Source organism: Marmota marmota, unplaced genomic scaffold, assembly GCF_001458135.2.
Source record: "Marmota marmota marmota unplaced genomic scaffold, marMar, whole genome shotgun sequence".
Classification (NCBI taxonomy): domain Eukaryota; kingdom Metazoa; phylum Chordata; class Mammalia; order Rodentia; family Sciuridae; genus Marmota; species Marmota marmota.
Genome location: NW_026000185.1, coordinates 27432226 through 27445313, shown reverse-complemented (window position 1 = coordinate 27445313; position 13088 = coordinate 27432226). Strand labels below are relative to the sequence as shown.

Genomic DNA, 13088 nt, shown 5'->3' with positions numbered 1-13088 from the left:
AAAGCAATCATGAAATTCATATGGAAAAATAAAAGACCCAGAATAGCAAAAGCAATTCTAAGCAGGAAGTGTGAATCAGGCGGTATAGTGATACCAGATTTCAAACTATACTACAGAGCAATAGTAACAAAAACAGCATGGTACTGGTACCAAAACAGGCGGGTGGACCAATGGTACAGAATAGAGGACACAGAGACCAATCCACAAAATTACAACTATCTTATATTTGACAAAGGGGCTAAAAGCATGCAATGGAGGAAGGACAGCATCTTCAACAAATGGTGCTGGGAAAACTGGAAATCCGTATGCAACAAAATGAATCTGAATCCCTTTCTCTTGCCATGCACAAAAGTTAACTCAAAATGGATCAAGGAGCTTGATATCAAATAAGAGACTCTGCATCTGATAGAAGAAAAAGTTGGCTCCAATCTACATACTGTGGGGTCTGGCTCCAAATTCCTTAATAGGACACCCATAGCACAGAGTTAAAAATAACAATCAACAAATGGGACTTACTCAAACTAAAAAGTTTTTTCTCAGCAAGAGAAACAATAAGAGAGGTAAATAGGGAGCCTACATCCTGGGAACAAATTTTTACTCCTCACACTTCAGATAGAGCCCTAATATCCAGAGTATACAAAGAACTCAAAAAATTAAACAATAAGAAAACAAATAACCCAATCAATAAATGGGCCAAGGACCCGAACAGACACTTCTCAGAGGAGGACATACAAACAATCAACAAGTACATGAAAAAATGCTCACCATCTCTAGCAGTCAGAGAAATGCAAATCAAAACCACCCTAAGATTCCATCTCACTCCAGTAAGATTGGCAGCCATTATGAAGTCAAACAACAAGTGCTGGCGAGGATGTGGGGAAAAGGGTACACTTGTACATTGCTGGTGGGACTGCAAATTGGTGCGGCTAATTTGGAAAGCAGTATAGAGATTCCTTGGAAAGCTGGGAATGGAACCACCATTTGACCCAGCTATTCCCCTTCTCAGACTATTCCCTAAAGACCTTAAAAAGGGTACTATAGGGATACGGCTACATCGATGTTCATAGCAGCACAATTCATAATAGCTAGACTGTGGAACCAATCTAAATGCCCTTCAATAGATGAATGGATAAAAAAAAATGTGGCATTTATACACAATGAAGTATTACTCAGCACTAAAAAAATGACAAAATCATGGCATTTGCAGGGAAATGGATGGTATTAGAGCAGATTATGCTAAGTGAAGCTAACCAATTCCTAAAAAAAAATGCCAAATGTCTTCTTTGATATAAGGAGAGCAACTAAAACAGAGCAGGGAGGAAGAGCATGAGAAGAAGATTAACATTAAACAGGGACAAGAGATGGGAGAGAGAAGGTAAATTGCATGGAAATGGAAGGAGACCCTCATTGTTATACAAAATTACATATAAGAGGAAGTGAGGGGAAAGGGAAAAAAAAAACAAGAGAAAGAAATGAATTACAGTAGATGGGGTAGAAAGAGAAGATGGGAGGGGAGGGGAGGGGGGATAGCAGAGGATAGGAAAGGCAACAGAATACAATAGACACTAGTATGGCAGTATGTAAAAACGTGGATGTGTAACCGATGTGATTCGGCAATCTGTATATGGGGTAAAAATGGGGGTTCATAACCCACTTGAATCAAATGTATGAAATATGATATGTCAAGAGCTATGTAAAGTTTTGAACAACTAATAATAAAAAAATACTTAAAAAAAAACTTATGGACCAAAGGGATAAATATCTTGCAAGTTTGAAAGCTTATAAACATAAATATATGCAGCTAACTTGACCTCTAGGAGTTTATACCAACTGACTCTCCTTCAGCAGAGGCCCATTGCTTGGTCTCCTTCACATTTTTTTCCTTGACCAACGTGATCATCATCCTTCCTATTTTCCCTAGTCTAATAGGTCAATGCCAGGACATGGCACACCACCATGGACCACAGGAGGGAAGACCAGCTGCTGAACCCCAGAGCCCAGCTTAACAACCAGCATAAGCACTGTGAGAATGTACTGTCAGGCACAACCACCTAAGCCTTCAGGAAGAAGCTGCAGTCCCTTTAAATGACTATTTTGGCATATCTAAAGTTGTTTTTGTTTCACTTAAGGCTCTCTAGAGAAACTTACAATGCAACCAGCTCAAACTGCAATCACCCCCTTTTGGGTGACCTAGAGTAAACTCTGCTTATTATAAGCCTATATTATCTACCCAAAGAAATTCCCATCTACCATTTTTTGAACATGTGATGTACGGAGAAGCGCGATGTCCAAGTGCACATGCTCAAGAACGAGCCCCACCCCCACCTCCTGCAACAACTGACAACAAGGATTTCCTACAGGAGTGGATACGTGTTTCCCCAGTAAAAGCTCCTTGCTTTGTTTGCTCAGCTTTGGGAATTATGTGCATCTCTTTCCTTGCCTTGTCGCAAGAGATCAACCTCTCCTCTCTCTCCTGCTGGCTGTGATGCTCAGCTCTGCACTCACCAAGGGGTGGACCCACTGAGCTGGGCTGCCAAGAGGGACCAGGTGGCAGAGTCTGTGAGAGGAACAAGGGGGAGTTGGCCCCCACCTGCATCACTGAGGTCTCCGAACTTTGGCCTTAGGGGTAAGAATGTCATTGCAATCAAGGCTGGGTGTGGCCTTGGACCTTCCTGGATGAGCACCTAGGACCGATACTGGAGGATCCTGGGCAGAAGATGGCAGAGGGCAAGGGGGAAGGCTGGCCTGAGGCAAGCCCCCTCCCCTATGTTCACTTAGAGGAGGGGAACTAGGCCTAGATTTCCATCCTTCCACAATCACATTTTACTCCTTAAAGCAGCGGAGAGAGTCCCAGGGCAACAAAAAGTAAGTGCACAGCAAAAATTCTAGGCATGGTCGGGCCTGGTGGCCCACACCTGTAATCCCAGCGGCTCAGGAGGCTGAGGCAGGAGAATCAAGAGTTGAAAACCAGCCTCAGCAATTCAGAGAGGCCCCAAGCAACTCAGTGAGATCCTGTCTCTAATAAAATATAAAAAAGGGCTAGGCACATGGCTCAGTGGTCAAGTGCCCCTGAGTTCAATAACCAGTACCAGCCCCACCAAAAACTCCAGGAACTGGAGGACCATGAAGCCATAAAAGAACAAATCACAGCCTAGAGCCTAAGCAGACTAATGGGGCAGAAGGACCAAGTTAAACAGTAAATCCTCTGGGGAAGGTAAGGGTGACAGGACAAACAGGAAATCTGGCAATAAAGAGTGTAATTGTCAGCACTTCTGTAATCCCAGAGGCTAGGGAGGCTGACACAGGAGGATCCTGAGTTCAAAGCCAGTCAACAACAGCAGGGCACTAAGCAACTCAGTGAGACCTTGTCTCTAAATAAAATACAAAATAGGGCTGGGGATGTGGCTCAGTGGTTGAGTGCCCCGGAGTCCAATCCCTGGTACCATCCCCCTGCAAAAAAAACCAAATAAATAAAAGTGTGTGTGGGCAGATTTCTTAACCTGATTAACCTCTGAAACGGTGTCAGGCTACCTTTATTCCTGTCATCCATACTTGGGTAATTGATGATTTCTTATTCCCCAAACACAGCTTCGGTTATAATTTGACAGACGAGATATTTTGAAGGCATTTCAGAGTGAAGGAATAATCTGCTGAGAAATAAAAAAGCAAAAGTTAATGAACAGAAAAATCTGTTTATTGTTTTATTAGTTATAAGAAATGTCTTTCTTGTAGGGAGAAAAAATGGGTGACTGTCGGTGACACATCCCTTAGGATATTTAAGTGGGTTCCTGTGACAGACAGCAAGGAGGTAAGTTTGGAAGAAAATCAAAACAACAAAAAAGGTACCCATTCTTTCTTTGATTACATCTTATTTATAAACGAACTGACTTGCACAAAATTGAGTTGAAGATNAAAAAAAAAAAAAAAAAAAGAAAGAAATTGGAAAAATAAAAAAAAGAATGTAATTGTCAAAAATAAAGTGAGTGTAAGCAGAAATAGATACAGCTGGGGCTGGGGCTGAGCGGTAGAGCACTTACCTAGCCCACTCGAGGTCCTGCGTTAGAACCTCAGCACCACATAAAAATAAGTAAATAAAATAAAGGTATTGTGTCCAACTTAAACTAAAAAAAAAAAAAGGAAAAAAAGAAAGAAATAGATACAACTGGAGAAAAGCCTAATGAGTGAAAACTGGCTCCACAGAAACTCAGAATGTGTTAGGAAAAGACAAGAGATGAAACAGGAGAGAGAGAGGTTAAGAAATAGGCGCGGTGGCACATACCTGTAATTCCAGTGACCCCAGAGGAAGAGGCAGGTGGATGGCAAGTTCCAGATCAGCCTCAGAATTTTAGTGAGACCCTACTACTCTTCTCTTTCTTTTTTGGTACTGGGGATTAAACCCAGGGGCACTTCATCAGTGAGCTATATCCCCAGCACATTTTTATCCTTTGAGATATTGTCTTAGTAAATTGCTGACAGTAACCTTGAATTGCAATCCTCCTGCCTCAGCCTCCCACCAGGGTTCCTGAGATTGCAGGTGTGCTTCACTTTGGTCAGCTTGACAAAACTCTTGAAAGATGTATCACAGCAAGAGAGAAATGAAGCTGGATAATCCAGCAAGATCTGTCTCTAACAATAAAACAGGACTTAGGAAAAACCACCACTGAATGACCCTGTCAATGCCATTTTGATATGCATATCCGTCAAATTTTGTGGGAGACAACTAAAGAAGTGGAATGTTTAGGGTTTTTTTTCAATTTTTTTATTTGTTAATGGACCTTTATTTTATTCATTTATTTATATGCGGTGCTGAAAGCTGAACCCACTGTATAAGGCAAGTGCTCTACTGAGCCATGATCCTAGCCCATGTTTTTGTTTTTTAACTTTTAAAAAGCAAAGTGGCTTAGTTTTGATGAAGTACAATGGATTGACCATTTATAGTTCATACTTTTTGTGTCATGTAAGAAATCTCTATCAAATGCAATGGCAGTTAAGATGATTTCCTCTTTTCTTCTAGGAGTCTTACATTTTTAGCTTTTACATTTAGACCTAGGATCCATCATGAGTTAATTCTGATATATGGTATGAGGAAAGGCAATATTTTAAAAATATATCCAACTGCACCAGACAACATGTTGAAAAAGTATGCCTCCCACACCGAACTTCCTTTTTACCTTTTTTCAAAAATAAAGTGATCAGGTACAATATAATTTCTAGAGTCTATTTCTAGATTCTTAAAATTCTATAGACCTGCGTCTACCTTTTTGCCAATACCACACCACCCTATTACTGTAGCTTTGTATTAAGTCTTAGAGTTAGGTTGTATGACCTTGCCAAATTTGCTGTTTAAGTTATTTTGGCTATTGAAAATCCTTTGTAGTTAAACACAAATTTTACAACCAGATTTCTTATAAGCTTCAAAAGACGAAGAATTTAGACTTGGTTAAGTTAAATCACTTGGGGGAAAGACTGACATTTTAAGAACGTGGAGGATCTGACCTATGAACACAGTACAGACCCACATCTCCATTAACTTCTCTCAGCAAGGTTTTGTACTCTTTGCTACACAGGGCTGGCTGTAGGATCCTTTTTTCAAATTCATTCCTAAGTTTTCCATAATATTTGATATTATTGGAACTTTTTATTTCAATTTCATTACACATAGCTAAGAAATTACAGAAATACAATGAATTTTTGCATCTCAATCTGAATGTATATTTTTTATTAAATTTTTTTTAGTTGTAGATAGACTCAATGGTATTTATTTTTACGTGGTGCTGAGGCTCGAACCCAGAGCCTCACAAGTGCTAGGCAAGTGCTCTACCACTGAGTCACAACCCCAGCCGTATTTTCTTCTTTTAAAGCAATGAAGCTGGGCACAAGGGCACATACCCATAATCCCAGCTACTGAGGCAGAAGACCACAAGTTTGAGGCCAGCCTTAGCAACTTAGTGAGATCCTGTCTCAAAATAAAAAATAAAAAAGGGCTGCGGTGAAGTGTACAAAAAAAAAAACAAACCAAATCAAAACAACAACAAAAAAAGCTACTTAAAAGGAGTTTATATACTCAATAAAATAGGCAAGAAAAAGAACAAAAGAGTAAACCCAATAAAACAAAAAAGAAAATAACAACAATGACAAAAACTAATAAAACAGAAAACAAACCAAAGAAATTACTAATAAAAACTAATTGTTAAAAAAGATTTTAGAATCGAGAGAGTGTATTGTGGGAAAAAAAATGAAAAGACGGATATAGAGTGAAAAAGGCAAAATAACTAAATTATCTAACAGATTTTAAAACACACCAACACCAGCACACTAGTACACCTGAAAACCCAACCAACAATCCTCAGAGGGCACTGCTGGCATCTCAGAGGGCGGTTAATGCTTCACTCTACAGGACTTTCAGAATTGAGCAGAGGGCTTGGCCGCATTCTAAATATGCCTGGGGATGGGGGATGAGGGAAACAGCACCTCTTCCTATTAAATGGGGAAAAGTGTATCCACATGGAAAAGTGATATCAAGCCTCTATCAAGCCTCTCCTCCACTCAAGCATAAACATCAGTTCTGGATGTGTCATAAATGGGAACAAAACAATTAACTTACAGAAGATTATAAGGAAGAATATCTCTGTAGCCTCAGAGGCAGCAAAGATTTGTTAAGACTTAATTTAAAAGTATCAATTACAAAGATCGATTATTTTGTCCATATTTAAATTGAACACTTCCACTAGGTGCAGCACATGCCCGCAGTCCCAGATACTCAGGAGGCCAAGACAGAAGCAAGTTAGAGATGAGCCTACCCTTAAAAAAATAAAGCTGGGTGGGGGCTAGGGCTGGGGCTGAGCATAGCGCACTTGCCTGGCATGTGTGAGGCACTGGATTCAATTCTCAGCACCACATATAAATAAAATAAAGATCTATCAACAACTTAAATAAATATATAACAACTTAAAAAAAAAAAAAAGCTGGGTACAGTGGCACAGGCCTGTAATCCCAGCAGTTGGGGAGGCTGAGACAAGAGGATCCTGAGTTTAAAGCCAGCCTCAGCAAAAGTGAGCTACTAAGCAACTCAGTGAGACTCCGTCTCTAAATAAAATACAAAATAGGGCTGGGGATGTGGCTCATTGGTCGAGTGCCCCTGGGTTCAATCCCAGGTATCAAATGAATAAAAGAGGGCTGGGGATGTGGCTCAAGCGGTAGCGCGCTCGCCTGGCATGCGTGCGGCCCGGGTTCGATCCTCAGCACCACATACAAACAAGATGTTGTGTCTCCCGAGAACTAAAAAAAAAACTATTAAAAGACTTTAAAAAAAAAAAAAAAAAGAATAAAAGAAATGGATAGACACAGCTCAGGGGTAGAGCATCTCTGGGTTCAACGCTCAGTACTAACTCGCCCCTGCACCCCCCGCCCAAAAAAGGAAAAAACATTTGTAAATGACTAGAGAAGTGCAAAGAAAAGTCAAAGCAGGAGACTGATTTCCTCTAGAGGGTAGGAAGGGTGCTGCTAAAACGAGTTGGCAGTGTTTTCTTTTGTTTTTGGTAATACTGGGGACAGAACCACTGAACTACATCCCCACTCCTTTTTTTTCCTTTTTGGAACTAAACCAAGGGAGCACTTTACTGTTGAGCAACACTCCCAGTCCTTTTTATTAATTATTATTTTTATTACATATTTATTTATTTTGGTACCAGGGATTGAACCTAGGAACGCTTAACTGCTGAGCCATATCCTCAGGCCCTTTCTTGTATTTTTTTTTTTTTTTTTTAAAATATGGAACGCTTCACGAATTTGCGTGTCATCCTTGCGCAGGGGCCATGCTAATCTTCTCTGTATCGTTCCAATTTTAGTATATGTGCTGCCGAAGCAAGCACCCTTTCTTGTATTTTTATTTAGAGATAGGATCTCACTAAGTTAGTTAGAGCTTTGCTAAACTGCTGAGGTTGGCTTTGAATTTGTGATCCTTCTGCCTCAGCCTCTCAAGCAATGGGATTACAGGTGTGCACCCAGCCTAGGTAATACTCTATTTTTGACCTGGGTAGTTTTTACAAGGATATTAGCTTTGTATTTATTTATTAGACTGTACAACTGTACTTTCCTATGTGTGTGTATGTTTTCAGTGCTGGGGATGGAACCCAGGACCTCATGCAAGCCAGACAAGCATTCTACCCACTGAGCTACATTCCCAGCCCCTTCTCTCTGTTTTACATTCGAAATTAAAAAAAAAAAAAAAAAAACATTTAGGGGAAAAAAAGGTTGCAGGTAATGTGGGTGTTTGTGATGCAGGGATGTGCAGCTGTGATCACTGCACATAAGAGGACACAATACAAGAGTCTCCACATTTACAGATATGTGGCAAGTTCTTGAGATCACAGCTGAATGAAAGAGAAGGAAAAATGGTTTACAGATGTAAACAGATGGACGTTTTGAAAACAATACACATGTAAACAATGTTATGTATTTTTCAATAATTTACAGGTATCCAAATCAACAGAGGGATGATGAATTAGGCATTTATCAGAATCAGAAAGGTATGTATTTATACATATAATACACACACTGCAATCAATAGCCAATCAGATAAAAGCATCAGTCAGTACACTTTTTTGTTTTTCTTGTGATGCTAGGATAGGAGGCCGCGGCCTTAAGCACGCTGGGCATGTACTCTACAACTGAGCCAAACCTCCAAGGGTCAGAGAATAAACATTTTAGGTTTTGTGAGCCGTCAGGTCTTACAGCAACTATACAGCTATGCCACTGTGGCTCAAAACCACCTACGAACAACAAGGAATAAAATAAGTCACTGGCACAGTTGTGGGTCCATACAACTATACTTACAAACATGGGAAGCAGGCCTGGGAGCAGTCTGTCAAGACCTGGAAACGTCAAATGGATCATAGGAAGTGAACAAAGGGAGAAAATACTAGTGACTTTGCATGGACCAATGACAAAGAGTACCTGAAGTATCATCTTCAACTCAATTTTGTGCAAGTCAGTTCGTTTATAAATAAGATGTAATCAAAGAAAGAATGGGTACCTTTTTTGTTGTTTTGATTTTCTTCCAAACTTACCTCCTTGCTGTCTGTCACAGGAACCCACTTAAATATCCTAAGGGATGTGTCACCGACAGTCACCCATTTTTTCTCCCTACAAGAAAGACATTTCTTATAACTAATAAAACAATAAACAGATTTTTCTGTTCATTAACTTTTGCTTTTTTATTTCTCAGCAGATTATTCCTTCACTCTGAAATGCCTTCAAAATATCTCGTCTGTCAAATTATAACCGAAGCTGTGTTTGGGGAATAAGAAATCATCAATTACCCAAGTATGGATGACAGGAATAAAGGTAGCCTGACACCGTTTCAGAGGTTAATCAGGTTAAGAAATCTGCCCACACACACTTTTATTTATTTGGTTTTTTTTGCAGTACAGAGGAGTGAACCTAGGGGGCACTTTACCACTCAGCTACATCCTCAGCCCTTTTTATATTTTGGTGGTGCTGGGGATTGAGCCCAGGGCCTTGTGCATGTGAGGCAAGCACTCTACCAACTGAGCCACATCCCCAATCCTATTTCATTTTATTTTTTTTGAGTACTGGGGATTGAACTCAGGAGCATTTGGCCACAGAGTCACATCCCCAGCCCTATTTTTTATTTTATTTAGAGACCAGGTCTACTGAGTTGCTTAGCACCTCACTGGTGCCGAGGCTGGCTTTAAACTCATGATTTTCCTGTCTCAGTCTCCCGAGCTGCTGGGATTACATGCCTGCACCACCATACCCGGACTTTTTTATTTTTAATATTTTTTTTAGTTGTAGTTGAATACAATACCTTTATTTTATTTTTTTTAATGTGGTGCTGAGGATCTAACCCAGCGCCTCACACATGCTAGGCAAGCATTCTACCACTGAGCCATAACCCCAGCCCCCTTTTTATTTCTTTAGACACGGTTTCACTAAATTGCTGAGGTTGGCCTCCAACTTACAATCTTCCTGCCTCCACCTCCTGAGTGTACCGAATACAGGCATGTGCCACTGTGGGTAGCTAGGACAGATTTTTTTAAATTAAAAATTTTAAGGGGCTGGGGCTCAGCGGTAAAGCGTTCGCCTTGCATGTGCAAGACCCTGGGTTCGATCCTCAGCACCACATAAAAATAAATAAGTGAAATAAAGGTATTGTGTCCAACTACTACTAAAAAATAAATATTAAAAAAAAATTTTAAAAAGAAGGCTGATAATTTTAGAAATAATCTCTTCAAATCTCTCTAGGTTAATCCCACACTGTTCCTCTTCTCTGTCTTCCATTCAGAAGTCCCTCCAAGGGATAAACAATCACAAGACACTCCTGCTTCAAGGGTAGGAGGTGATGGGGAGCAATGACAGTGGAAGTGGGAGGATCCCTTCCCATTCTGGGTTGTCAAGACTATATAAAGGGCTGGGATTGTGGTTCAGCAATAGAGCGCTTGCCTAGCACATGTGAGGCCCTGAGTTTGATCCTCAGCACCACATAAAAATAAATAAATATGGGCTGGGGATGCGGCTCAAGCGGTAGAGTGCTCGCCTGGCATGCGTGCGGCCCGGGTTCAATCCTCAGCTCCACATACAAATAAAGATGTTGCGTCCGCCGAAAACTAAAAAATAAATATTAAAAAATTTTAAAAAAATAAAATAAATAAATATAATAAAGGTACTGTGTCCAATTACAACCAAAAAGTAAATATTTAAAAAAAAAAAAAAGATTAGGGCCTGGGGTCGTGGCTCAGTGGTAGAGCGCAAGACTTGCATATATGAGGCACTGGGTTCAATCCTCAGTAGCATGTAAAAATAAATAAAGGTATTGTGTCCATCTACAAAAAAAAAAATAAAAGAAAATAAAAAAGGTTAAATAAAGAGGAAATACACCTTGAAAATCAAAGCTCTACAGAAAACCCTGTCTCAGCCTCTCTGATAAGGTGGATGCTATATACCCACAAAGTAAGCAAAGACATAAGGTGGAATGACTGTCTTGCCCCAGTCACTCCATAGGTCATTATTTAAAGTCTCACAAGTAGTCCGGATTAAACTAAATTCACTGTTCTGAACTCGCGCCTTCAATATACTTTAAGAACTGTGAACCCATGTGTGAAAAGGAAATGTAATAAAGGGACTCCCTTGTTCTAGAATTACTTCTGCAAGCCCAGGCTGGCCTGGAACTTGTGATCTTTCTGCCTCCGCCTTTTAAGGAAACAGGTTTGTCCCACTGCATCTGAAAGTTTTAAGTCTGATCTGAAGTTACAAAAAAGCCAAAACAGTAACTGCTGTTCTGTTCAGCAAATAATGACATAAAAATTTGAGAGACTGTGACATAACAAAGAAAAACGAAGACTTAGTAAACTGGAGTTAGTTTCCCAACAGACCACTCCAGGAGCCTGTGGTAGGGCCCAGGGATGCATCACATGGCCTACAGACCCTTTCTTTTCTGAAGCAGTCTTTCTATGTTGCCCAGGCTAGCCCCAAACACCTGGGGTTAAAAGATCCTCCTGCCTCAGCCTCCCTAGTAGCTGGGACTATGCAAGTGTATGCTGCCTGGCTAAATAACCATTTTTATATGTTAAAAATCACCACAGCCAGGTATGGTGGTGCAAGCCTGTAATCCCAGCAGCTTGGGAGGCTGAGACAGGAGGATTTCAAGTTCAAAGCAACAGTCAACAACATCAAGGCCCTAAGCAACTCAGTGACACCCTGTATCTAAATAAAATACAAAAATAGGGCTGGGTATGTGGCTCAGTGATTTGAGTGTTCCTGAGTTCAACTTCCAGTACCCCCCACCAAAAAAAAACTATAATGCACCAATTTTAAAAAAATGTAGTGGGGGGGAAGTTGCTGACCCTGAAAAATAAACTTTGGAGCAGAGCCAGAAATTAATTAGGCAAGGAGGAGAGAGGAGGATACCCAGCACCAGGAACAGAAGTATGGTACCAGCATCCTGGGAAAGAGGCAGTACCTTTTTTGGTCTTTATCATAAAATAAGAGGCCCTTAAGCATTACTTTGGAAGCAGAAGGGTGCTATAGTACACTTTAAAAAGATCACTCCAGACTGGGTTGTAGCTCAGTGGCAGAGTGCTTGCGTGAAGCCCTGGGTTCGATTCTCAGCACCACATAAAAAGAAACAAAACACAGGATTGTATCCATCTAGGACCAGAAAGATTTCTAAAAAATCGCTCTAGTACTTGAGGTGAGTAAAATGTAATTAAGCAAACACGACCGAACTGGACGATGAGCAAGAGCAGCAGCAGGATGATCCACCAGGGAAGGCGTGGAGTTCCAGGTGGGAGAGGAGAGCCCTATGGCATAGACCGCTGGAACAACGATGGCAAGGAAGAGAATCGTGGGACTTTTAGGTCTCACCAAAACCTAGGAGGATTCCATGTGGAGAGGGAAGCCATAATCTATTATTACTTAATTATTTCTGCGGTTCTACTAGAGACTGAACCCAGAACCTTGAACGCTGAGCTGCATCCCTAGCCCCTCTCTGACATTTTGAGGCAAGGTCTCGATAAACTGTTCACACTGACCTAGAACTTGGGATCCTCCAGCCTCCCCAGCGGCTGCGATCACAGGTATGCCACATGCCCCGGGCAAAGAAGCCAAGAACTGCTTCATATTTGCACTAAATCTCAGCGGCTGGAAGGCTCCTGGGGAGAAAGCCAACGCTGCCCTGTCTTCAGGGTGGGGGCCTGGACCCAGGGGCGCTCAGTCGCCGAGCGACATCCCCAGCCCTTTTTGTTTGTCGAGGCAGAATCTATGTTCCCAGGCTGGCCTCGAACTGGAAATATAACGGGTGAAGCTCCTGATAACAAGACGGGCGCTCGGCCGACGTCAGGGCCGTTTCCAAGCCACTAGGAGCCGGGTCTCGGGAGCGCAGGGCTTCCACCTCAGGACCGCGCCAGCTCCTGGAGTGCGCCATCTGCCCCGAAACTTCGCAATCTCCGGCGGCTTCTCAAGCACCGCGCGCAGCCCGGCGGGCCACTCCACCGCGGCTCTCCACCCCGGACAAGCGGCAGGTAGGCAACGAAGCCCCACTGCAGCACCGGACTCCGCGTCCGGCAGCC

At 41.6% G+C, this 13088-nt stretch overlaps 1 protein-coding gene and 2 non-coding genes across 4 annotated transcripts in view; all 3 read right to left on the bottom strand.

Moving 5' to 3' along the window:
* The window catches only part of Bcl7b (BAF chromatin remodeling complex subunit BCL7B), a 26847-nt gene extending 13765 nt beyond the window's left edge, over positions 1–13082 (bottom strand). For both annotated transcript variants that reach the window (XR_007342750.1, XM_015491431.2), the window contains exons 1-2: positions 12552–13082; positions 9069–9144 (exon numbers count right to left, since the gene is read on the bottom strand). Coding sequence is in view for 1 of the 2 variants with exons in the window: in XM_015491431.2 (XP_015346917.1) it covers positions 9069–9144; positions 12552–12607 (132 nt within the window). In the remaining variant the exon portion in view is untranslated. The remainder of the gene's footprint in view (positions 1–9068; positions 9145–12551) is intronic.
* On the bottom strand, positions 7765–7871 carry LOC125612424. The gene has a single exon (XR_007342786.1). It is a non-coding gene; the product is annotated as a U6 spliceosomal RNA (small nuclear RNA).
* On the bottom strand, positions 9491–9563 carry Trnav-cac. Its single transcript has one exon. It is a non-coding gene; the product is annotated as a tRNA-Val (tRNA).
* Positions 13083–13088: the final 6 nt, after the last annotated feature.